Source organism: Oncorhynchus mykiss, chromosome 16 (genome assembly GCF_013265735.2).
Source record: "Oncorhynchus mykiss isolate Arlee chromosome 16, USDA_OmykA_1.1, whole genome shotgun sequence".
NCBI lineage: Eukaryota > Metazoa > Chordata > Actinopteri > Salmoniformes > Salmonidae > Oncorhynchus > Oncorhynchus mykiss.
In genome coordinates this window covers 19,282,489-19,309,487 of record NC_048580.1, presented here as the reverse complement: position 1 = coordinate 19,309,487, position 26,999 = coordinate 19,282,489, and the positions used below count along the sequence as shown (strand labels likewise).

The window sequence follows — 26,999 nt, the reverse complement described above, 5'->3', positions numbered from 1 at the left end:
GCCTTGAAATACATCCACAGGTACACCTCCAATTGACTCAAATGATGTCAATTAGCCTATCAGAAGCTTCTTAAGTGACAACATAATTTTCTGGAATTTTCCAAGCTGTTAAAAGGCACAGTCAACTTAGTGTATGTAAACTTCTGACCCACTGGAATTGTGATACAGTGAATTATAAGTGCAATAATCTGTATGTAAACAATTGTTGGAAAAATTACTTGTATCATGCACAAAGTAGATGTTCTAACCGACTTGCCAAAACTACAGAAAAACTAGTTTAAATGACTCCAACCTAATTGTATGTAAACTTCCAACTGTACATGATGAATGCTTAGCAGGACAGGAAAACGGTCCAAATCATGCACTTATCAAGAGAACACCTGGTCATCCCTACTGCCTCTGATCTGGCAAACTCACTAAACCTCATGCATTGTTTGTAAATTATATTGGGGTGTTAGAGTGTGTACCCCTGGCTATCCGTAAGTTTTAAAAACAAGAAAATGGTGCCGTCTGCTTTGCTTAATATAAGGAATTTGAAATGACTTCTACTTTTGATACGTAAGTATATTTTAGCAATTACATTTACTTTTGATACTTTTAGACTTTTACTCAATTAGTATTTTACTGGGTGACTTTAACTTTCATTTGAGTAACTTTCTATTAAGCTATCTATGCATTTATTCAAGTATGATAATTGGGTACTTTTTCCATCACTGTAATATTTTAGAATGTTCATTGCTTTCATCAGATTGAAGTAGTGCCCAGCAACGTATACTGCATCAAAAAAGCATTCAATGCCTCATCAACATACAGTTCTAAACCGACCGAGTCTTACTCCAGTCCAACAGGTGGCGATAAAGTCGTGCACCCCCAATAACATCAAGGCAAGTGTATGTCATTTCCGGTTTTCTTTTTCGTTACATTTGGTGTATATTTGTGTAATTAATTGATCATGTAAACATGTTGATATTAAATCAATCAACCACTTGTAATACACAATAAGTAGGCCTACTCTAGATGAGGTGTAGATTAGAAATGTAGATTCGAAATGTGATAGCAACTGAAAAAAAATAGTGTAGTGATAGAGTAGTAATAGTGCAGAAGGTAATAACGTGTATTAAACCAAAAACTGGTAAATGCACCACCTAACCTCGTGTCCAGCAGGTTTCGCTTATTTTTTATTTCACCTTTATTTAACCAGGTAGGCCAGCCTGCGATCAGGCCAAGATAAAGCAAAGCAGTGCGACACAAACAACACAGAGTTACACATTTAATAAAATATGTGTTGTTTACATAAAGATATTCAATATACCCAACTGAATACGACTGCGATTTCGTTTCAAAATCTAAGGAAGCCCGGTGGTAAAGCAAGGAGTCAAAAAGCTTTCTGATTCTTATATTGTTCCGGCGCCACGGAAAACTTTAGTATAAGACGAAACAATTACGCAATCTGAAGAGAAAAGAGAGCATTCACGTTAACATTGGGAAGGGTTTCAAGGAGTTCCCTTTTCCGATAGCGGTAATACTAATCTCGCTGCCCAGAAACAAATATCGTGCCCTGTTCAACGTGTACAGTCATAACTAGTAAATCATATATTATTGTTTTAATATATTACAGTAGAAAACAAAATTATTTTACGCGACGTGCATGATGGGTAACTTGAAACGCATGCGCAGTTGAATTTGCACGTGCTTAACGGGAAGGACTCTTGTGCTGATTTCATCGTGCGCTAGAGGCTGTCAGAGGTTCTGAAATCAACCACGTATCATTGAAACCCAGCCTCAGTTCCAAAGAGAAAAATTATAATGTAAAATGAAATAAACAACAACTGGGTCATTTTATCTTAGGTAAAGTAGAAGTGTCCCCACAAGATCTTAGAATGTTTACCATAATAACTTAATAAGAGGAATTTATTTCTCTACCTGTCTGATCATGATTCCGTGCAGCACATATTCACACTGAACAAAAATATAAATGCAACATTCAACAATTTCAAAGATTTTACTGAGTTACAATTCATATAATTCATATATTGGTAAATAGCCCACCCATTTTCACCTACCTCATCCCCATACTGTTTTTATTTATTTATTTTTCTGCTCTTTTGCACACCAATATCTCTACCTGTACATGACCATCTGATCATTTATCACTCCAGTGTTAATCTGCAAAATTGTAATTATTCGCCTACCTCATGCCTTTTGCACACATTGTATATAGACTCCCCCTTTGTTTTCTACTGTGTTATTGACTTGTTAATTGTTTACTCCATGTGTAACTCTGTGTTGTCTGCTCATACTGCTATGCTTTATCTTGGCCAGGTCGCAGTTGCAAATGAGAACTTGTTCTCAACTAGCCTACCTGGTTAAATAAAGGTGAAATAAATAAAAATAAAAATAAATAAACCAATCAGTCACTTGAAATGAATTAATTAGGCATTAATCTATGGATTTCACATGACTGGGAATACACATATGCATCTGTTGGTCACAGATACACTACATGGCCAAAAGTATGTGGACATCTGCTCATCAAAAATCTAATTTCAAAATCATGGGCATTAATATGGAGTTGGTCCCCCCTTTGCTGCTATAACAGTCTCCACTCTTCTGAAGGCTTTTCACTATATGTTGGAACATTTCTGCAGGGATTTGCTTCCATTCAGCGACAAGAGCGTTAGTGATGTCAGGCACTGATGTTGGGCAATTTGGCCTTGCTCGCAGTTGGAGTTCCAATTCATCCCTAAGGTGTCCGATGGGGTTGAGGTCAGGGCTTTGTGCAGGCCAGTCAAGTTCTTCCAAACTGATGTCAACAAACCATTTCTGTATGGACCTCATTTTGTGCACGGGCATTGTCATGATGAAATAGGAAAGGGGCCTTCCCCAAACTGTTGCCACAAAATTGGAAGCACGGAATTGTCTAGAATGTCAAGATTTCCCTTCACTGAAACATGAAAAACAGCTCCAGATCATTATTTCTCAAACTTTACAGTTGGCACTATGCATTGGGGCAGGTAGCGTTCTCCTGGCATCCGCCAAAACTGGATTCGGCCGTCGGACTGCCAGACGATTTTTACATGCTATGCTCTTCAGCACTCGGCGATCCCGTTCTGTGAGCTTGTGTGACCTACCACTTCACGGCTGAGCCGTTCTTGCTCCGAGACGTTTCCACTTCACAATAACAGCACTTACAGTTGACTGTGGCAGGGTTAAGAACTTGAACTTGTCATACACGTAAATCCAGAGCATCCCAAACATGCTCAATGGATGACATGTCTGGTGACTCTGCAGGCCATAGTAGAACTGGGACATTTCTTTTTCTTCCAGTTATTGTGTACAGATCCTTGTGTTATGTGGCCGTGTACTATCATGCTGAAACATGAGGTGATGGCGGAAAATTAATGGCACGACAATGGGCCTCAGGATCTCGTCACGGTATCTCTGTGCATTTCAAATTGCCATTGATAAAATGCATTTGTGTTTGTTGTTCGTAGCTTATGCCTGCCCATACCATAACCCCACCGCCACCATGGGGCACTTTGTGAAGAACCCAGTTGACATCAGCAAATCTCTCACCCACACGACGCCATGCACGTCGTCTCCCTGTTCAGTTGAAACCTGAATTAATCCGAGAAGAGCACACTTCTCCAGCGTTCCAGTGAACATTGAAGGGGGTCAGTCGGTTACACCGCCTAACTGCAGTCAGGTCAAGACCCTGGTGAAGACGACTAGCACGCAGATGAGCTTCTCTGAGAACGTTTCTGCCAGTTCGATTGTGAAAACCCACAGTTTCATCAGCTGTCTGGATGGCTGGTCTTAGACGATCCCGCAGGTGAAGAACCCAGCTAGACCAGTTCAAACGCTTAGCTAATAGTAATACAGATACATATCTTGCTAAAATACATAGCATACATCACACATTTAGGTTTTCAATAGGCCTAGCCGATCTGTTTGTCTAATCCTTTCTCCTTCCATCTGTCTAGGCCAATGGCTACTCACTATGTCTGCTGCAGTAGATATTCGCCCTGCACTGCTTGTGGTTCACCAGTAGAGGTGCCTGGACCAGAAAGACCCAGAGCCCTCACAGATTAGAGGGAAACAAGAACTCCGTCAGTCAACAAGTCAGGACAAAAAGCAACTTCAAGAACTGCTGTCTGATATCTCCCCTTTCCATTCCATCCTGCTGTGGGAAACCAGTTGAAATCTCTCCGGGTTCAACCACTCTGACAGTAAACAACCACATTTGTCATCTCAATGATGTTCCAAGTCTTTTCTCAATTAATTTTATTACTATACTAATCATATTACATGTACAATATACACGTGGAAATAAAGAATGCACTTTAACCACAGGCTAAATCTTAACAAATGGAACATTAACATTAGCAGATCTGCAAAACACTGACAGGTTGCTTGCTTCCAGGTAGGAGATGTACAAAAAGTCATGTAGAAAAACAGTCTAATTTAGACACATTTGTGTATCTCCAACATGTGCAAGTAAAGAAAATGCACTAGATATAAGATGACACCAGAAACAGTCAAGGAAGACATAGCCCTGTGTGTGTACTGTGAGTACAGCCTCTATTTATAGATCACTGATCAGGGAACTAAGATGCCTATTTATAGATCACTGATCAGGGAACTAAGATGCCTATTTATAGATCACTGATCAGGGAAATAAGATGCCTATTTATAGATCACTGATCAGGGAACTAAGATGCCTTTTTGCCACACAGGAAACGACGATCATGTTTTCGTCCTCTTGGGCATTCTCCTCATGGGTTTGTCGTTAGTGTGTTCCACAGTGTGAATTGTCAGATGCTTGGTTAATGTATTTCTGTCGCTAAAACATTCGTCACATACTGTGCACACAAAGATTTCTCCCCTGTGTGGCTCCTCATGTGCAATTACGGATTTCCACTCTGATTGAACACTTTGCCACACTGATAAGGATTCTCCCCTGTCTGAGTCTCTTCATATATCTCTTCATTTTAGTACTCTTGCTGAAATTTTTACCACAAACATGACAAATCTGTGCTCCAATGTGAATTTTAAAGTGATGATCAAACTTTATGTGGACTCAAATCTTTCTCCGCACATACTGCAAAAATGTTATTCAATCCCTTTATGCGTTTGCACATGTTTAAATCAAAGAACCCATTTTGTTTAGACTCCCAACACACCTTACAACTAGGACCAGCATGACCTTGACTGGTCGACTTCAGCTGGGACATAGACTTCCTGCCACACTTGGTCTTATGGGAGCTTTGTCCTCCATTCTCCATCCATTCACATCTTACATCCTGAGCTGCAAAACAGTAGTAGCTGGATGTTGGTTCTGTTTCTTCATAGCTCTCTTCATCCGACACTGTTTCAATCTGTTCATTTGAGTCTCTTAGTAGAGAATCCATCTCTCTGCTTTTCTCAATTGGGGCATGGTAAAATATGTGAAGACTGAGTGGGGTCCTCCTGGTCATAGTCACTTTTCTGACAGAGATGATTGAACAAGTCTTTGCAAGTAAGGGGAGAGGAAAAGTTCTCTGTATGGCCCACCAGAGTACTCACCCCTACGGTCAAGCCTGGTCTTTTAGTGGACAGGAGGACACGAAATGACCAGTAGTCCCGCAATACAGACTCTCAGGGGAACTCGGGTAGCCTTGGGTCTTCTCGGCCACGGAGACGTCGGGAACTTCCCAGGATTCCTTGGAGGTAAGGTGGAATCCTTGGGTGGGCGAGTGGAATCGGACCTCCTCTCCTTCCTACGTTCCCTTAGCCTCCCATCGATCCGGATGGTCAAGGCAATGAGCGAGTCGAAATCCGTCGGGGGTTCCCGGGCTACTAGCTCGTCCTTCACTTCCTCCGATAATCCGTACAGGAATGTGTCGAACAGCGATTCCGGATTTCAGGTACTGCTGTTTCGCTGCCAATGTGCGAAACTCCACTGCAAAGTCTGCCACACTGCGGGAGTCTTCCCGAAGCTGGAGTAACTTCCGGGCAGCCTCTCTCCCGGACAATAGAAAATCTAAAACCTCCTTCACCTCTGCCACAAACTCTTCCAGACTGAAGCATACAGCCGACTCGAGCAGTCCGAGGGGAAGGAGGAGGGCTGCAGCTCAATGATGAGAGAACACTGCGTGAGAAACGGCCGACAGGTTCCGTTCCAGCGAAGCATTCCGGAGAAGGTAAGCGGGGTTCTCTGGAAACTGATTGGCCGCGCTGCTAACAGCCGGGTTACTGAGGGGCTGGGAGGTTACCGCCTTGGTAGGCTGCCTGACAGACAACCCGCGGAATTGCTCCAGCAATGTGTTCAACGCTCAGTCAAGGCGTTCAGCCAAGGACTGTAACCCTTCCAAAAGACCACGAAGCAACTCCTCATGCCTTCCAATGGTGTCTTCATGAGAGGAGACAGCTTTGCAGAGCTGGTCCTATCTGCTGGGTCCGTTTGGCCAGTTTGTACTATCAAGGCTCAGGAGAAGACCCAGATGCAGACAGTTTCAAAGTAACAAAAGTTTATTACAAAAATTGGGGGCAAAGCAAACGGCAGGTCAATGGCAGGCAGAGGTCAGTAATCCAGAGCAGAGTCAGAAAGATATAGAACGGCAGGCAGGCTCAGGGTCAGGGCAGGCAGAGGTCAGTAATCCAGAGCAGAGTCAGAAAGATACAGAACGGCAGGCAGGCTCAGGGTCAGGGCAGGCAGAGGTCAGTAATCCAGAGCAGAGTCAGAAAGATACAGAACGGCAGGCAGGGTCAGGGCAGGCAGAATTGTCAAAACAGGGAAAGCTAGAAAACAGGTATTAGAGAAAGACAGAAGCAAACGGAAAACGCTGGTGGGCTTTTTGTCCTGTTGAACGAACTGGCAACAGATAGTAGATAGCCACTACATAGCCTAGTGGTTAGAGCATTGGACCAGTAACTGAAAGGTTGCAAGATTGAATCCCAGAGCTGACAAGCTAAAAATCTATCGTTCTGCCCCTGAACAAGTGTCACGCCCTGGTCGAAGTATTTTGTGTTTATCTTCATGTATTTGGTCAGGCCAGGGTGTGGCATGGGGTTTTTGTATTGTGGTGTGTTTTGTCTTGGGGTTTTGGTGTGTATGTATTGGGATTGTAGCTAGTGGGGTTATCTAGCAAAGTCTATGGCTGTCTGGTGTGGTTCTCAATCAGAGGCAGGTGTTTATCGTTGTCTCTGATTGGGAACCATATTTAGGCAGCCATATTCTTTGAGTTTGTCGTGGGTGATTGTCCTTAGTGTCCTGATGTCCTTGTTCTGTGTTAGTTTACACAAGTATAGGCTGTTTCGGTTTTTGTTACGTTTATTGTTTTTGTAGTGTTTGTGTTTAGTGTGTTTTTTCATTAAACATGAATCGCAATCGACACGCTGCATTTTGGTCCGACTCTCCTTCTCACCAAGAAAACCGGGACAGAATCACCCACCACAACTGGACCAAGCGGCGTGTCAACAGGCAGCAGCAGCAGGAGAAGGAACAGAGGCAGGAGCAGCAGCAGTGGGAGATGCGTAATAAGGATTTCTGGACATGGGAGGAAATCCTCGACGGGAGAGGACCCTGGGCTAAACCAGGGGAGTGTAGCCGCCCAGAGGTGCAGCAGGAGAAGAGGCAACAGGAGCAGCCCAAGGAGGAGTACAGTATGGACTATACTTCTTGGGAAGAGATAGACAGGTGGGCGGTCGACCCAGGGAGAGTGCCGGAGCCCGCCTGGGATTCGCTGGAGCAGTGCGAGGAGGGTTATCGGAGAATGGAGTTGGCGACGCGAGCACGGCGGCGCGCAAGGAAGCCCGGGAGTCAGCCCCAAACATTTCTTGGGGGGGGGCTAACAGGGAGTATGGCTACGCCAGGTAGGAGACCTGGGCAGACTCCCTGTGCTTACCGGGGGGCTAGAGAGACCGGACAGGCACCGTGTTATGCAGTGGTGCGCACGGTGTCTCCAGTGCGGGTGCATAGCCCGGTGCCGGCTCTACGCATCTGGTCCCCAGTGCGTCTCCTTGGGCCGGCTTACATGGCACCAGCCTTGCGCTCGGTGTCTCCGGTTCGCCTGCATAGCCCAGTGCGGGTTATTCCACCTCGCCGCACTGGCAGGGCGAACGTGAGCGTTCAACCAGGTAAGGTTGGGCAGGCTCGGTGCTCAAGAGCTCCAGTGCGCCTGCACGGTCCGGTCTTTCCAGTACCACCTCCACACCCCAGCCCTCCGGTAGCAGCTCCCCGCACTAGGCTTCCTGTGCGTGTCCTCGGCCCAGTACCACCAGTGCCAGCACCACGCATCAGGCCTACAGTGCGCCTCGCCTGTCCAGCGCTGCCAGAGCTTTCCTCCTCTCCAGCGCTGTCGGAGTCTCCCGCCTGTCTAGCGCTGTTAGAGCCTTCCTCCTCTACAGCGCTGCCGGAGTCTCCCGCCTGTTCAGAACTGCCAGTCTGCAAGGAGCTGCCAGTCTGCAAGGAGCTGCCAGTCTGCAAGGAGCTGCCAGTCTGCAAGGAGCTGCCAGTCTGCATAGAGCTGCCAGTCTGCAAGGAGCCGCCAGAGCTGCCAGTTAGCATGGAGCCGCCAGAGCCGCCAGTCAGCATGGAGCAGCCAGGGCCGCCAGTCAGCATGGAGCAGCCAGGGCCGCCAGTCAGCATGGAGCAGCCAGGGCCGCCAGTCAGCATGGAGCAGCCAGGGCCGCCAGTCAGCATGGAGCAGCCAGGGCCGCCAGTCAGCATGGAGCAGCCAGGGCCGCCAGTCAGCATGGAGCAGCCAGGGCCGCCAGTCAGCATGGAGCAGCCAGAGCAGCCAGTCAGCATGGAGCAGCCAGAGATGCCAGTCAGCATGGAGCAGCCAGTCAGCATGGAGCAGCCAGAGCTGCCAGTCAGCATGGAGCAGCCAGTCAGCATGGAGCAGCCAGTCAGCATGGAGCAGCCAGAGCTGCCAGTCAGCATGGAGCAGCCAGTCAGCATGGAGCTTCCAGATCTGCCAGTCAACCAGACTCTTCCAGATCTGCCAGTCGACCAGACTCTTCCAGATCTGCCAGTCGACCAGACTCTTCCAGATCTGCCAGTCGACCAGACTCTTCCAGATCTGCCAGTCGACCAGACTCTTCCAGATCTGCCAGTCGGCCAGACTCTTCCAGATCTGCCAGACTCTTCCAGATCTGCCAGTCGGCCAGACTCTTCCAGATCTGCCAGTCGGCCAGACTCTTCCAGATCTGCCAGTCGGCCAGACTCTTCCAGATCTGCCAGTCGGCCAGACTCTTCCAGATCTGCCAGTCTACCAGACTCTTCCAGAACTGCCAGTCGGCCAGGATCTGCCAGATCTGCCAGTCAGCCAGGATATGGTAGATTCATCAACCTGCCTGAGCTTCCTCTCACTCCTGAGCTTCCTCTCACTCCTGAGCTGCCCCTCAGTCCCGAGCTGCCCCTCAGTCCCGAGCTGCCCCTCAGTCCCGAGCTGCCCCTCAGTCCAGTGGGGTTCTGGGTGAGGACTACTAGGCCATGGTCGGCGGCGAGGGTGGACTATCCAAGGACGCGAGAAGGGACTAAGACATTGATTGAGTGGGGTCCACGTCCCGCACCGGAGCCGCCACCATGGACAGACGCCCACCCTCCCTATTGTTTTGAGGTGCGTTCGGGAGTCCGCACCTTGGGGGGGGGGGGGGGGGGGGGGGGGGGGTTCTGTCACGCCCTGGTCAAAGTATTTTGTGTTTATCTTCATGTATTTGGTCAGGCCAGGGTGTGGCATGGGGTTTTTGTATTGTGGTGTGTTTTGTCTTGGGGTTTTGGTGTGTATGTATTGGGATTGTAGCTAGTGGGGTTATCTAGCAAAGTCTATGGCTGTCTGGAGTGGTTCTCAGAGGCAGGTGTTTATCGTTGTCTCTGATTGGGAACCATATTTAGGCAGCCATATTCTTTGAGTTTGTCATGGGTGATTGTCCTTAGTGTCCTGATGTCCTTGTTCTGTGTTAGTTTACACAAGTATAGGCTGTTTCGGTTTTCGTTACGTTTATTGTTTTTGTAGTGTTTGTGTTTAGTGTGTTTTTTCATTAAACATGAATCGCAATCGACACGCTGCATTTTGGTCTGACTCTCCTTCTCACCAAGAAAACCGTGACAACAAGGCAGTTAACCCAATGTTCCTTGGTCGTCATTGAAAATAAGATTTTGTTCTTAAGACTTGCCTAGTTAAATAAAAGTAAAAAAATTTAAAAAATGAACACAGGTATAAATAGCCTGGGGATAATGAGGGTGACACCTGGAGGGGGGTGGAGACAAGCACAAAGACAGGTGAAACAGATCAGGGTGTGGCAATTGGCACTAAACTGAATTACGAGACAAGCTGTCAAAAGGGCTTATACCAAAGAGGAGAAAATAGCCTACTGTCAAACAGTAATGTATGTATTTCTGTAATTAACTGACAATAGAAGCATGGTAATATGAAGGAAGCAAAGTTCATCACTTGTAATATACTGTGCATTTAGAAAGTATTCAGACCCATTGGCTTTTTATTCTAAAATTGATTACATGAATTTTCTTCCCCATCCATTAACACACAATAACAAATAATGACAAAGCGAAAACAGGTTTTTAGACATTTTTGCACATTTATTACAAATAAAAAACAGAAGTACCTTAAGTATACAGAACCTTTGCTATAAGACTCGGAATTGAGCTCAGGTGCATCCTGTTTCCATTGATCCTCCTTGAATGGAGTCCACCTGTGGTAAATTTAATAGATTGAACATGATTTGGAAAGGCACACACCTGTCTATATAAGGTCACACAGTTGACAGTGCATGTCAGAGCAAAAACTAAGCCATGAGGTCAAAGGAGCTGTCCGTAGAGGGCCGAGATAGGATTGTGTAGAAGCACAGATCTGGGGAAGGGTACCAAAATATTTCTGCAGCATTGACGGTCCCCAAGAACACAGTGGCCTCCGGCGGCAGGTAGCTTAGGGGATAGAGCGTTGGGCCAGTAACCGGAAGGTTGCTGGATTGAATCCCTGACCTGACAAGGTAAAAGTCTATCATTCTGCCCCTGAGCAAGGCAGGACCCACTGTTCCCCGGGCGCCGTGGATGTCGATTAAGGCAGCCCCCCACACCTCTCTGATTCAGAGGGGTTGGGTTAAATGCAGAAGACACATTTCAGTTGAATACATTCAGTTGGACAACTAACTAGGTATCCCCCTTTCACCCATTCTTAAATGGAAGAAGTTTGGAATCACCAAGACTCTTCCTAGAGCAGTCCTCCTGGCCAAACTGAGTAATCAGGGGAGAAGGACCTTGGTCATTGAGGTGACCAAGAACCCGATGGTCACTCTGACAGAGCTCCATTGTTCCTCTGTGGAGATGGGAGAACCTTCCAGAAGGACAACCATCTCTGCAGCACTCCACCAATCAGGCCTTTATGGTAGAATAGCCAGATGGAAGCCACTCCTTAGTAAAAGGCACATGACAGCCCGCTTGGAGTTTGTCAAAAGGCACCTGAACAACTTTCAGACCATGAGAAACAAGATTCCCTGGTCTGATGAAACCAAAATTGAACTCTTCAGCCGGAATGCCAAGCATCACGCCTGGAGGAAACCTGGCACCATCCCTACCGTGAAGCATGGTGGTGGCAGCATGTTTTTCAGGGGCAGGGACAGGGAAACTAGTCAGGATCGAGGGAAAGATGAACGGAGCAAAGTACAGAGAAATCTTTGAAGAAAACCTGCTCCAGAGCGCTCAGGACCTCAGACTGGAGCGAAGGTTCACCTTTCAACAGGACAACGACCCTAAGCACACATCCAAGACAAAGCAGGAGTGGCTTTAGAACAAGTCTCTGAATGTCCTTGAGTTGCCCAGCCAGAGCCCGGACTTGAACCCGAACACCTCTGGAGAGACCTGAAAATAGCTGTGCAGCAACGCTCCCCATCCAACCTGACAGAGCTTGAGGGTCTGAACACTTATGTAAATTTACTATTTAAATGTTGTATTTGTAATACATTTGCAAAAAAAATATATATAATCCGTTTTATAATAAGAACGTGATGTAACAAAATGTGGAAACAGGTCTTAATACTTTCCGAATGCACTGTACAATAACATGTATAATGTTATAAATGCGACTGAAAATAATTATAGTAGTAATAGCAGAAAGCAATACGCTCATCATCAAACTTGTAAATGCACCGCCTAGCCTAGTCCACCATGATTCGCTTGATACCTTGAGATATTCATATCCTAAATTTTTATACCTAACTGAAAACGTCTGAGATTACAATTCACAACCCAAAGGCAGCCCCGCAGTTAAGCAGGGCATCAAAAAATTCATTGATACTCATATTGTTCCTCTCCACGGAAATCTTTAGTAAAAGGCGAAAGATTTATGCGATCTGAAGAGAAACCAGAGTTTACTGACTATTCTTACGTGACATTGGGACGGGATTCAAGGACTTCCCTTTTCCGATAGCGGTAATGCTAATCTCGCGATCCAGAAACAAATCTCGTGCCCTGTTCAACGTGTACAGTCATAACTATATAATGCATTTTATGATCGTAAAAAAATATTCCTGTTTTAATATATTACAGTAGAAAACAAAAACTATTTCACATGAAGTGCATGATGGGTAACTAGAAACGCATGCGCAGTTGAATTTGCACTTGCTTAACGGCAGGTGGCACTCTTGTGTTGATTTCGCCGTGCGTTAGAGGCTGTCAGAGATTCTGAAATCAACCACGTGTCATTGAAACCCAGCTTCAGTTCCAAAGAGAAAAATAATATAAAATTAATATAAAATTAAATAAACTGGGTCATTTTATCTTAGGTAAAGTAGAAGTGTCCCCACCAGATCTTAGAATGTTTACCATAATAACTTGTAATAGTGACAGAGATTATGGAGGAATTTATTTCTCTACCTGTCTGATCATGATTCCCTGCAGCACATATTTACACTGAACAAAAATATAAACGCATCATGCAACAATTTCAAAGATTTTACTGAGTTACAATTCATATAAGGAAATCAGTCAATTGAAATAAAATCCTTAGGTTCTAATTAATGGATTTCACATGATTGGGAATACACATATGCATGCATCTGTTGGTCACAGATACACTACATGGCCAAAAGTATGTGGACACCTGCTCGTCGAACATCTCATTCTAAAATGATGGGTATTAATATGGAGTTGGTCCCCCCTTTGCTGCTTTAACAGTCACCACCCTTCTTTGAAGGATTTCCACTATATGTTGGAACATTGCTGTGGCGACTTGCTTCGATTTAGCCACAAGAGCGTTAGTGAGGTCCGGCACTGTTGGGCAATTAAGCATGGCTCGCAATTGGTGTTCCAATTCATCCCAAAAGGTGTTCAATGGGGTTGAGTTCAGGGCTCTGTGCAGGCAAGTCAAGTTCTTCCACACCGATCTCGACAAACCATTTCTGCATGGACCTCACTTTGTGTACGGGGGCATTGTTATGCTGAAAGAGGAAAGGGGCCTTCCCCAAACTATTGCCACAAAATTGGAAGCACAGAATCGTCTAGAATGTCATTGTATGCTGTAGCATTAACATTTCCCTTCAATGGAACTAATGGGCCTAGCCCTAAATCATGAAAAACAGCCCAAGACCATTATCCCTCCTCCATCAAACTTTACAGTTAACAGGTAGCATTCTCCTGGCATCTGCCAAACCAAGATTCCTCCAGAGAACGCGTTTCCACTTCTCCAGAGTCCAATGGCGGCGAGCTTTACACCACTCTAGCAGACGCTTGGCATTGCGCATGGTGATCTTAGGCCTGTGTGCAGCTGCTTGGCCATGGAAACACATTTCATGAAGCTCCGTCGAACAGTTATTGTGCCCACGTTGCTTCCAGAAGCAGTTTGGAACTCGGTAGTGAGTGTTGCAACCGAGAACAGACGATTTGTAAACGCTACGCGCTTCAGCAGTCGGCGGACCGTTCTGTGAGCTTGTGTGGCCTACCACTTGTGTGGCCTACCATAACAGCAGTTACAGTTGACGGGGGCAGCTCTAGCAGGGCAGAAATTTGACAAACTGACTTGTTGGAACGGTGTCATCCTATGACGGTGCTACGTTGAAAGTCACTGAGCACTTCAGTATGTGCCATTCTACTGACAAAGTTTGTTTATGGAGATTATATGTCTCTGTGCTCAATTTTATACACCAGTCAGCAACAGGTGTGCTGAAATAGCCAAATCAGGCTGTTGATTGTGGAATATTGTCCCACTCCTCTTCAATGGCTGTGCGAAGTTGCTGGATATTGACGGGAACTGGAACATGCTGTCGTACATGTAGATCCAGAGCATCCCAAACATGCTCCGCGGGTGATATAACTGGTGAGTATGCAAGCGACGGAAAAACTGGGCCATTTGACATTGTGTACAAATCCTTGCGACATGTGGCTGTGCATTATCATGCTGAAACAGGTGATGGCAAATTAATGGCACAAAAATGGGCCTCAGGTTCTCGTCACAGTATCTCTGTGCATTCAAATTGCCATCGACAAAATGCAATTGTGCATTTGCCACTGAAGTTGGTTACGCCGCCTAATTGCAGTTAGGTCAAGACCCTGGTGAGGACGACGATCCCGCAGATGACCTTCCCTGAGACGGTTTCTGACAGTTTGTGCAGAAATGATTAGGTTGTGAAAACCCAGTTTCATCAGCAGTCCGGGTGGCTGGTCTCAGACGATCCCGCAGGTGAAGAAGCTAGATGCAGAGGTCCTGGGCTGACGTGGTTACACATGGTCTGCTGTTGTGATGCTGTTTGGATGTACTGCCGTATTCTCTAAAACGATGTAGGAGGCAGCCAATGGTAGAGAAATGAACATGACATTCTCAGGCAAAACAGCTCGTGGACATTCCTGCAGTCAGCATAGAATGCTACATTGAACCCTCTACTAATCTGAGCAAAATACACAATTAATATCCACATGACTAGGCAACAAAATATCTGCAGAAACCATGTCCATAGATCTGTCTTACACATTATCATTGTGTATGCACTGCAGTGAGAGCACCTATGTTTAGCCTAGTTAAAAAAAAACACCATGGTAACATTCTGTATTTTGTAATTAGTGTTCCAGAAGAAGCCTGAGGTGAGACACTTTACCTGTCCCAGTTGAGGAAATTAAGGTAGACCAGAGACAGACCTGCGCTTCTGGGTTTGGCGCAAGGCTGCTAGACTTGTCCTGACAGAGCAGAAAACGTATCTGTGAAAGGGGGCAACAAGACACATTCCACAAGCTCTCAAGTAGTGAGATCACTTTAATTAGTCACAAGGATAGTCAGAAAATGGCAGATGCTACATTGAGCAGTGGTACAACCAGACAAACATTGTACAGTATTTTGTAACAAAGCTGGCAAATACAGGCATCTCTGCTGTAAGGCTGTCTTGTAAGATAACCTCTGCTTTCCTTCTGGTTACTTAAATCACATTGTGCTGAAACTGTAATTCCTGAGTCACTCAAACACTTCCATGAAGGGGTCTCCAGTATTTGACAAATTACGAGAATACTTTTGTTTAGAGATATAAATTGATAATGGAATTTAAGACTCCTTAACACTCAGACAACTCATGTAGCAGCAGTAATACAAAATAACTTTGAAAAAAAGTACAGAATGTATTCTCCATGATTATCATATATCAGGTCATCATGACACAATAGTTTCATGCTCAGTCAAATCGGTTTCTCAATTCTCTTCATGGTCTATAAAAATGCATTTCTTTCCTGAACTGGGGTACAAATGTAAACAGAGGTTGTTTAGGGCCTTGTTTTGTAATAGTCAACTAAATGCTTCCACGCATCAGGTTAAAACATAATGTGTGAGAAAACATAGGAGACAACAGAGTTGAATATTGGAGATGGCAGTTATTTTAGTACCGGTCACAGTAAAACAAATAGAAAAACATTTGTTAGACTTTGGAAAATACAGATTAGTACTAGTAGTACTTCATGAAGACAATAGCATGGTGATGGTCACAAACCTTATTGCAATTTCAAGAGCAACGTCTATGCAAATCAGGATTTAGATGTTATGCTCATGTGCACGCACACACACACACACCTGTTTTCAGTACTTAATATTTCCCTACACACATCAGAAAGATGGGTATTTACCTAGCTATGCAGACTCTGGCTTTGGTTAACCACACTGTAATAGCAAGGTTAGTGACGATGTGTATTCCTTTGGGGATAGAAATGCATACCAGGCTACGCCTCAACCTAGGATGATGCCTCCTGTTTACCCAGTCACACCGTTGCTCTATCCCAGAGAGGGGTATGAGCTTCTCATTCTTTTATTGGCTCTGGGGTATCATTTGGTCATCAGTTCATACATAAATATAGTCTTTGTCCTCTTCATATCAAAATAAGGCATGTTTCACACCACAGAAATATTTTTGTCCCTGGCTAGACAGCAAGATTTCATCAGTTCTCCTGTCTACATTCCTCTCTGCTGACCCCAATGGCAGTGGGTGGTATGGCATTACGCAGTTGAGCGAAGGTGCGGACGAGCTGGCCTCAATCAGATAGCCTTGACGTCCATGAGATGGCTGTGCTGGGCTCCCTGCCTCTGGGCCTTGACGCCCTGCAGTCTGCGGCCGTGGAGGGTGAAGCGGGACCAGGCCATTAGCTGCAGCAGGGCGCAGGAGATGGGCACAAACACCAGCAAGTAGAAACAGCCCTGGCGCAATGGAACAGTGGAGCTCGCTTGGCCCGAGACAGGGGGCGCTGCCACTGAGTCCTGTACGGAGTTTCTCTCAAAGATATCGTAGCCTGGAAAGAAATAGCCAGATTAGAATAAAAACCAGGCATGAACTCGTGGGAATCCACCTAGAGTAAGGTTGGTGAAATTGGTTTGATTCTAGTTCATTCACAGCGGCAGATATCTGCATTTCCATCATCAAGGAGCCTTCATTAAAAACAGACTTTTGCCCCCCGCTGTCCATATAAAGTATACCTGTGTAGACACACAGCAGCCAGGTGCCGATGAGAGGGGCGAAGGTCTGGCCAGGCTTGGTCACCAGGGCCACCATGCCGAAGAGCAGCGCCGACGCCGCCTGCTGGCGCCGGTTCACCACAAAGTCCTCGTCCACCAGGTCCGTGATGACCAGGTTCAACAGCTTGCAGGTGCCCTCCGTAAACACTCGGTTACTGAGGGAGAAGGACATTTCAGAGCCGTTACTGAAGTGTTGTCACTGTTTCAAACTGCTAATATACAAATGAGGTGGATTCTGCATCAGATTTTCCTGAGCAGGAGTTTAAAAATAACAATCATAATAATAATAATAATAATACTGGGTCAAGGCATTTATACGAAGTCCGAAACCAATAGAGCAAAGCCTGTCCCCCACTCTGACTTTATCTCAGTGTACGCTATGAAAACAATGACACTGTGCCAAGAGGACAAGTGGTAGGCTGCGCCCAGCCACTGCCAGCCCCATGTTGATAAAGGGATTGGTCGTCTTGGCTGACAACACTCAGCCAGATCCAATGCAAACAGAGCCACACAAAACAAGTATTGGAAAAACCCACTGGGTCCTTGATATGAAAATAACTTCCATGACTTGAGTACATGACCTTGATATCTAAACTGTGTGTGTGTGTGTGTGTGTGTGTGTGTGTCAGTACCTGGCAATGAAGATGCACAGCAGGTAGACCTGGTCGGCCCCGGCCAGCAGCATGGCCACACTGAGGGCTAGCTTGACCAGGAACAGCCAGCGGATGACCGTATACACCCCGTAACGCTGGCACAGGGTCAGGAAATACAGGTTGTTCAGGTGGGGGGCTATGTAGGAGATCCCTGTGAGGTGAGAGCAACTGTTAGCGGACAGTAAAACAGAAAATGTCCCTTTTTCAGGACCGTCTTTCAAAGATAATTCATAAAAATCTAAATAACTTCACAGATCTTCATTGTAAAGTTTTTAAACACTGTTTCCCATGCTTGTTCAATGAACCATAATTAATGAGCATGCACCTGTGGAACGGTCGTTAAGACATTAACAGCTTACAGACGGTAGGCAATTAAGGTCACAGTTATGAGAACTTAGGACACTAAAGAGGCCCTTCTACTGACTCTGAAAAACACCAAAAGAAAGATGCCCAGGGTCCCTGCTCATCTGCGTGAACATGCCTTAGGCATGCTGCAAGGAGGCATGAGGACTGCAGATGTGGCCAGAGCAATAAATTGCAATGTCCATTCTGTGAGACGCCTAAGACAGCGCTACAGGGAGACAGGACGGACAGCTGATCATCCTCGCAGTGGCAGACCACGTGTAACAACACCTGCACAGGATCGGTACATCCGAACATCACACCTGCGGGACAGGTACAAGATGGAAACAACAACTGCCCAAGTTACAACAGGAACGCACAATCCCTATATCAGTGCTCAGACTGTCCGCAATAGGCTGAGAGAGGCTGGACTGAGGACTTGTAGGCCTGTTGTAAGGCAGGTCCTCACCAGGCATCACCGGCAACAACCCACCGTCGCTGGACCAGACAGGACTGGCAAAAAGTGCTCTTCACTGACGAGTCGCGGTTTTGTCTCACCAGGGGTGGTGGTCGGATTCGCGTTTATCGTCTAAGGAATGAGCGTTACACCGAGGCCTGTACTCTGGAGCGGGATCGATTTGGAGGTGGAGGGTCCGTCATGGTCTGGGGCGGTGCGTCACAGCATCATCGGACTGAGCTTGTAGTCATTGCCTGCAATCTCAACGCTGTGCGTTAGAGAAAACATCCTCCTCCCCCATTTGGTATCCTTCCTGCAGGCTCATCCTGACATGACCCTCCAGCATGACAATGCCACCAGCCATACTGCTTGTTCTGTGTGTGATTTTCTGCAAGACAGGAATGTCAATGTTCTGCCATGGCCAGCGAAGAGCCCGAATCTCAATCCCATTGAGCACGCCTGGGACCTGTTGGATCGGAGGGTGAGGGCTAGGGCCATTCCCCCCACCCAAAATGTCCAGGAATATGCAGGTGCCTTGGTGGAAGAGTGGGGTGACATCTCACAGCAAGGACTGGCAAATCTGGTGCAGTCCACGAGGAGATGCACTGCAGTACTTAATGCAGCTGGTGGCCACACCAGATACTGACTGTTAATTTTGATTTTGACCCCCCCCCCTTTGTTCAAGGACACATTATTCCATTTCAGTTAGTCACATGTCTGTGGAACTTGTTCAGTTTATGTATCAGTTGTTGAATCTTATGTTCATATAAATATTTACACGTTAAGTTTGCTGAAAATAAACGCATTTGACAGTGAGGACATTTATTTTTTTGCTAAGTATTAAATATGTAAACAAATAATATTAATTACTGACGATAATAATAAATGTTTCCTCACATTCTAAAAACGAATCCTCCCCAAAAAATAAAATACCAAAACGAAAAGCCTGGTTCCAGATCTGTTTGTGCAGTTTTGCCTATTCCTATGGTCATTGTCAGACCAAATGTACAGTATAATAGACAAGACAGCACAAATAGATCTGGGACCAGGCTATGAAACTAATCCCATTCTATGAATGAGGCCTTTCCCTGGTCATGAAACATAACCAGCAGTAGTACGCTTGTCTCTTACCCAGCAGAATGGAGCCAGTGGAGGCAGAGATGCTGTCAGAGAGGAGGTGCTCCAGGAAAAGAGGGAAGAAGTTGCTGTTGAAGTGGCAGTGAAACACCTGTACCAGGTTCATAGAGGCGAACCACATAAAGTTTCTGTGCTTGGAGAGCTGCCTTAGATACTCTCCTAGAGTGACTGGCGTCTCCTGCTGAGTCAGAGGGTTCTGGACAATGCTCAACCTGAGAGGGGGAGGAGGAGGGGGATTAGTGAAAGGACAATCAGTGTCACACACACTACCCAGGGGATTGAGTCTGTAAACTGAGCAAGTGTTAACGTCATCTCCCTGCCAGATATACTGTATGAGTGTGTGCAGACTGTGCAATGTTATTAACTCGCAATTCAATTCCATTACAGTCTCTTTAAAAATACCATTAGCAAGCAATATCCATGGCCAAGGCTGGCATAGGCACCACGGGATAGAAAGATTAAAGGCTTGATTTGAAGCCATACTGTGAGTTGTTGGAAGCAAACCCATAAACAGGTGTTCTTCAGTTGCCCCTTGCTTGTCAGTGAATAATGTAAACCGAGTGTTTCTCAAGTGCATACATGAATGATCGTGTCACCTACTCTTTGAGTGCCTGCGCCTCGTCCTGCCTCAGACGCGCCTCCTTCTCAAATCGTCTCGTCAACAGGCGCGACACGGCGGCGAAGCCCAGTGCCGAGACGGCCGCCAGCGTCACGCAGAAGAGCCGGAACGAGTGGAAGTCGCCCTTGTCCCAGACGCTGTAGGACAGGAAGACGGAGAGCGAGCCCAGGGCACTGAACAGCGAGCAGTGGAAGTTGAGGCGCGTGCGGTCATTGGCCGACACGGCCAGGTCGGCCAGCAAGGCGTTGTGGTTGAGGTCCACCACGGTGAGGAATCCGTCGTACAGGCACAGGCACACCAGGAACTGGATGCCCGGCCGTGCCCATGACACCCAAAAGGCCAGGAACGAGATGGCGAACAGGGGGCCATTCCGGGAGAGGGCCGCCAACCGCTTTAGTACCACCTCTGGGCTGGAGATCTGGGTGCCAGACCTACGATGGAGGGGAGTGAAAAAAAAAGTTCAGTGCAACGGTAAAGACAAACTTCTCTCACTTTTCACCAACTGTGGCGTTCAACCGTGCTTTCAAGATAGAGAGTGAGAGAAAGTTAAAAATAGGGAGGGAGCGAGAAAGCGGCACCATTGATTTGAGAAAGAGAGGAAAGAGAACGAGGTCTTACTGTGAGGAGCTGAGGAAGGAGCGGTCACTCAGCCAGCCGAAGAGAGGGTCGTTCAAGCTGTTCCATATCAGAAACACTGCCTGTGTGGGCAGAGAGAGAGAGGGGGAGGAGTTAGTAGAACAGACTAGCTTTAAACACCCTAACCCAGAAAAAAGCCAGGGTATCGGTCATTGTCACACTGTCTAAAGCAGAAAGCTTCCAAAATACAGCTATTATAATAACCCATGGAGAGCAGGAAGTGTCACTCACCTCTCCCACCCAGAAGGAGAGCTTGTCGATCTTGTAAACAGAGACAAAGGTCTCCACGTAGTACAGCAGGAAGACGTTGTGCAGGATGGAGACAAACAGGGCCAGGGAGCCGTAGAGGACTGCAGTGGAGACACCAGTGGAGACAGCTAGCGTGCAGCCCCTCCTACCCATTCTCGTCACTCAGTCACTCTGCTGTTCCGTTCTCCGCCGCTACACCACGCTCATCCCACAGACCAGCCGGGGCTAGGGGCAACACCGTGCCCACTCCTGCCAGAGCAAACAAACATGTGAATAACCATTTGGAGGGCTGACTAAATGTGGATGTGCGAAGCAGTGGAGGCTGCTGACACGAGGACGGCTCATAATAATGGCTGGAATGGAGTGGCATCTAACACCTGGAAACCACCTGTTTATTACCATTCCACTCCAGCCATTACCATGAGCCCGTCCTCCCCAATTAAGGTGCCACCGACCTCCTGTGGTGTGAAGTATGAGGTGGGTTACGTTACCGTACAGAGTGGGAGAAGAGCAAGCTTGAGCAAATAGACATGAAGGAACAAGAGTAACACATAGCGTACTTACACACACACACACCCACACACACAAAACTGACAATAGGCCATGTCTGAACAGGGTAGTCTCCATTACAGAGATCAGGGTAATTTCACACACTGAGGGCCATTCAATGCATTATAAACTGGATCGCAGGGCTGTGTAAGCAGGTGAGGGAGAACCGGCCATTTCCATGGCGACCCCTACTCTATTCATTAGGTGAGAGTGAAGCTATTGTGAGCAGTTACACCATGTCCCAAATGGCCCCCTACTCTCTACACAGTGCACTACTTTTGATAAAAACCCTATGGGCCCTGGTCAAAAGCATTGTGCTGTATAGAGAATAAGGCGCCCTTTAGGACAGCATTAGTTTCTCCTGTCTCCTCTGGCCCAGCTGGATGACAGGGGAGGGTGTAATCCTATCCTCTGATCACTGCGATTATGGGGTCCGTCTCAGGATACTAACGACACCATTCTCATAAAAGCTCTTAGCTGGCCTCTTTCACACAGGGAGACAATTTAAAAAGACACCAAATCTCTCTCACGCTCATATTCTAGCTTTTGGTCCTCCTTCTATGGTTGGTTTTGTAGGTAGGCCCTCTTTTTGCCTGAGGCACACTAAGGTGTAGCCTTGCTTTGTCCTCTGTCAAATGTCAATAAAGAAAAGTTGCCTTAATTCAATATTGATCTGTTGAATCACTTCAGCAAATAATTAGCTCATCTGCTATTTGTTAACTGGGTGGAGCATTGCCTGCAAAGCCTAACAATTATTTTTATCCTCATATCCTCCTCCTGTGGCCTGGTGGTTTACTGCTGTAGTTTTGCCATCTGTAAAGTGAAGCCTAGAGGCAGTTATTCCAGCACGATCCTCCCTTCAGAGCACAAGTCTCACATGTGGCATCCAATGGAAAAAAATACACAGCCTAGGCTCTGGCTACACCTCACAAGCCATGGTCCTGTTCTACCACTATGCCATTTTACAGAAAAAAAAGTGAAATCAGTCAACTCGCAAAAACTCATTCTAAACAATTACATTTGCTTCAGCTCTCACTATAGAAACTGCACACGGGGTTCTGGTTAGACTACATTTCAACAAATAGAAGTACAGCAAGTGCCAGCTGTGTCTGATCCCATCAGATCCATGCGGTGGAGCGGAACGACTTCGGAGCATTGTACTGTATCACATTTCCAAATGTGATTCCCATCCCAGTCGTCTTAATTTATCTAATCTTCTGGAAACAGGTAGGAGAGTAGTATGTGTACAGTATAGTTCAGTGCACCTCTAATTAAAGGTAGAACTAAGTTGTAATGGATATCAGGGCAGCTCTCACCTGACTGTAGAGACTGGAGACGCTTCTTGGCAGAAAGAGTAGGTCGTGATTATCAGCCAGTCAAGGCATTTGGTAGCTAGTTAGTAACGTTACCTATTTAAATTGAGTTAGCGAGATAGCTGTACACATATAGCTAGCTGTACACATATAACTAGTTAGCTACACAATACGATTTCTGCCCCGTACTAGATATTTGTCCAGTCCTTCCACAGGTTAACGTTAAGTTAGCTGGTTACAGCTAGGCTAACCAGTAACCAACGAGTTAAGTAGCTCGCCCTGGCTGTGGTTAGACAGGCGCCTAACCACAAAGACAATGTACTTACCATCGTCATTGAATGAAGCCTCTGAAACGAGTGGGAAACATTGCTAATCAATACAATTTTCAACAGGCGGCTGCTAGCAAGACAGTTTACATTAGTACACGTCACATCAACCATATATCAGCCTCGCCCACTGGGCTGATCACGAATCGGATTTCAGAAGGGTTTCCCCACCATAGAGATAGGTAGAGGACTCATCTTTGTATTTGTGTTATTATAGTGTTTTGACAGCATGGGCAGCGCCTTGGAGGCAATCTCCATTTTGAAGTTGTCCATTTTCTTCTTCACGATTGGCCGATCCCTCCTGATGACCAATTTTGACATAACTCCATGTCAACAGGAGGGTTCAGCCAATGAAGTTGAAATTCCCACCCAGTTGATTACATTAAAATGGTGGAAGCCCTCAATGGCTCTGCCTATTTATTTATTTATTTCACCTTTATTTAACCAGGTAGGTAAGTTGAGAACAAGTTCTCATTTACAATTGCGACCTGGCCAAGATAAAGCAAAGCAGTTCAACACATACAACGACACAGAGTTACACATGGAGTAAAACAAACATGCAGTCAATAATACAGTATAAACAAGTCTATATACGATGTGAGAAAATGAGGTGAGATAAGGCAGGTAAAGGCAAAAAAAGGCCATGGTGGCAAAGTAAATACAATATAGCAAGTAAAACACTGGAATGGTAGCTTTGCAGTGGAAGAATGTGCAAAGTAGAAATAAAAATAATGGGGTGCAAAGGAGCAAAATAAATAAATAAATAAAATAAATACAGTAGGGAAAGAGGTAGTTGTTTGGGCTAAATTATAGGTGGGCCATGTACAGGTGCAGTAATCTGTGAGCTGCTCTGACAGTTGGTGCTTAAAGCTAGTGAGGGAGATAAGTGTTTCCAGTTTTAGAGATTTTTGTAGTTCGTTCCAGTCATTGGCAGCAGAGAACTGGAAGGAGAGGCGGCCAAAGAAATAATTGGTTTTGGGGGTGACCAGAGAGATATACTTGCTGGAGCGCGTGCTACAGGTGGGTGACTGCCTTTCAACATGCATTGCATTATGGGGATAAAAATTGTCCTGCTTGCGCCTACATGTCAACTGCATGAACTTTAGAACAACTATTTGATCAAAGTTCATGAAGTTTCGACAGTAGTCGATTTAAAATGTTTTTACATTTGCATTTACATTTGAGTCACTTAGCAGACACTCTCATCCAGAGCGACTTACAGTTATGTGAATTCATATTAAGATAGCTAAGTGAGACAACAGCATGTCACAATCGTATCAAGTACATTTTCCCTCAACAAATGATTTATCAAAAAGTTGACATCTACATTTATATTAATTAATTTAGCAGACGCTCTTATCACACCGTAGTGCTATCAGACTTATGATACCAATGCAGGGTGAAAGGGGGGCCACAACATTTGAACCGCTATAAATAAAAATGGTATAGAAAAGTATTTTATATTTAAAAAAATGTGATCACAGTATTTTGAAAATGCAAAACAATAAATACATTGGAGTGTAGTTCAGCCCAGTGTAATTCAAATGACAAAATCATTCAAATGCTTATATCAAATACATGCAACAGAAATACTGCCCATCTCTGGCTATGACAAGGGTTGTAGTGCCACCTAGAGTAAAGTTTGCTTGAAATTGTGTTTGTGTGCTTGTTATGGTTTCTTCTTTCTTTCTTTTCTGCAGATTCAAATATCTGCACAATAATGGGACAAGTGTGCTGACAATAAGAATGAAGCAACTTTGTTATAATTCTCATGTATCTGCTAAGGGGGCCAGACATTTTTGCAATATCTTACCAACGTCAAATAAGCAAAGTGTTTCTTTCCTTGTCTCTGTTGTCCTTGATAGGTGATGGGTTGCTGATTGTAGCTGCCAGGCAAGAAGAACTGAATCCATAGATGTCTATCTGAGCAACTACCATCTATGGAATTCAGTTCTCATGGCCAAACGCTCATTTTCAGCATCAGATAGACTTGTTGGTTTCTACAATTACATTGTATTAGTAGACCAGAAAGTAGCACACCAGAAAGGCCAGAAACAAATGTTTTCATAATTAATTGTTGTTTTATTTGGTAGACATCTTAATATGAAATGAAATAGCACTGCTATTGACATTTAAAACCATACATACCTCTACCTAATCTTTGATAGCACATCTAGGTGCTTATTCCCTGTGAGAGCCCATTGAAAGTACAGTGCTAGGGCTGGTTCACAACCCTCCAAAGTCCCCAGCTGAAATGACAGTGAAATGTCCATTAACTGGAAAAAGAGTGGCCACGGTATTTCACAATATATTTGCAGAGAAAACAAACTCACATGAGAATGAATGAGTCAGGGTTATCTCTAGGCCACTCTCGTGTGCGATCAGACAGTTTGTGTGAGTCACATGAGGCCCAGGGTGGGCATTTGAGTGCGTGGACCCTTCATGGAATAAGACATGACAACACATACTTTAGGTAAGCTATAGCCTGTCACAATATGTATGTAGAGGACAAGTGAAAAGTGAATTATTGATCTTTGTCTTGTTGAGTCTGATTTAAGTCACAACTGTTTAATATCTCTCTCTCTCTCTCTCTCTCTCTCAAGAAGTACAAGTATGGGGATAAATCACAATAAATTATCAAAACGATCCACTTTACCAAGGTTTTATTTCACTGAATAAAATTAGATAGAGATCAATCACAAGCAACTGTTAGGGAGACTAGTAAAACAATCTTGAGCAGCATTACCATAATAATACAATAGAGAGAATCGCTAACTTACCCCTTTACATTTCAGTTACACTGGTCCCTGGTCCCTGTTGACATTAGCACTGTTACCATGTTGTACAATAGATCCCTGTTGACATTAGCACTGTTACCATGTTGTACAATAGATCCCTGTTGAAAGAAAAAAGCCTACTTTCATCCAAAGAAAACTATGTTCTGTCTTCAGTTTGACTTCGATTATTGCAAGGCTTTCTGATACATACTAGCATTAGTGTATGACGAACTCTACATACCCTCTGTGACATATCAGTTTCTGTGTCTGTCTTTCTTCAAGTTGAGCCAAGCAATCATTTCCAAGTATGAAGGGAAGGGGTGGGAGGGTGCCTCTGAATCAATACAAATATACAAAGCAGTTCTGAGACTAGAGAAACAGCTGACTGACTGCCCGGCCCTTGGTTCCCATAAAAATACAAAGGGAACTACTTGGAGGAGGAACTAGGAATTCCCCCAGTTGAGATTCAACTGTAACATAGTCCAGAGAGACGAGAACTGAAGATGGACTATGGACTGGAGGAAGAAAAACTTGTGATAAAATTAGATGTTTTCAGATTATGTCACCCTGTAACCTTTGTGGTGTTAAACAAATGTTTTTTAAGGAATGGGGCAGTCCCACTCCTTAAGCATTTTTTGTGTGTTTTATTGGGTAGGATAAAGATAGCGAGGTAGAGATGAAAGGAAGGGGGAGAGCCGTGCTTGCAGCTGTACACAGTACATGTGAATATAGAGGCAGCAGCTTAGACTGCTAGACCACCCCAGGGCCCAGGCCATCATTGGGCTCTTTTTGTTAGAGGTGTAATATTGTATTGGTGTAGGCTATACAATGCTACTGTATGTCTCAGTATGAGGTGAATCCTTGAAAAAGGAGCTATTTGGGCTTTTGTGTCTCTTTATTTGGGTCTTGTGGGACATTCGTTTAATTTGTAAATACCTATCTATTTTAATTGTATAGCCTCC

At 45.3% G+C, this 26,999-nt stretch overlaps 1 protein-coding gene and 1 non-coding gene across 7 annotated transcripts; both read right to left on the bottom strand.

Moving 5' to 3' along the window:
- Nucleotides 1-12,258: 12,258 nt before the first annotated feature.
- On the bottom strand, nucleotides 12,259-12,374 carry LOC118939601. Its single transcript, XR_005036635.1, has one exon. It is a non-coding gene; the product is annotated as a U5 spliceosomal RNA (small nuclear RNA).
- Nucleotides 12,375-15,220: 2,846 nt separating this feature from the next.
- Nucleotides 15,221-26,417, bottom strand: mfsd13a (major facilitator superfamily domain containing 13A). 6 transcript variants are annotated; one of them, XM_021565066.2, is made up of 11 exons: nucleotides 26,279-26,417; nucleotides 26,041-26,156; nucleotides 25,594-25,698; nucleotides 25,409-25,509; nucleotides 21,055-21,321; nucleotides 20,806-20,885; nucleotides 20,169-20,618; nucleotides 19,563-19,780; nucleotides 17,612-17,783; nucleotides 16,941-17,134; nucleotides 16,506-16,756 (listed from the first exon to the last, which is right to left on the bottom strand). In XM_021565066.2, the coding sequence occupies exons 5-11, from the start codon at nucleotides 21,223-21,225 to the stop codon at nucleotides 16,506-16,508; spliced, it is 1,536 nt and encodes a 511-aa protein (XP_021420741.2). In that variant the 5' UTR covers nucleotides 21,226-21,321; nucleotides 25,409-25,509; nucleotides 25,594-25,698; nucleotides 26,041-26,156; nucleotides 26,279-26,417. The 6 variants fall into 6 exon arrangements, with proteins under 6 accessions (XP_021420740.2, XP_021420741.2, XP_036802317.1 ...); XM_036946422.1 differs by having other exon boundaries at nucleotides 26,041-26,074; nucleotides 26,279-26,355; XM_021565068.2 differs by having other exon boundaries at nucleotides 26,041-26,115; nucleotides 26,279-26,347.
- Nucleotides 26,418-26,999: the final 582 nt, after the last annotated feature.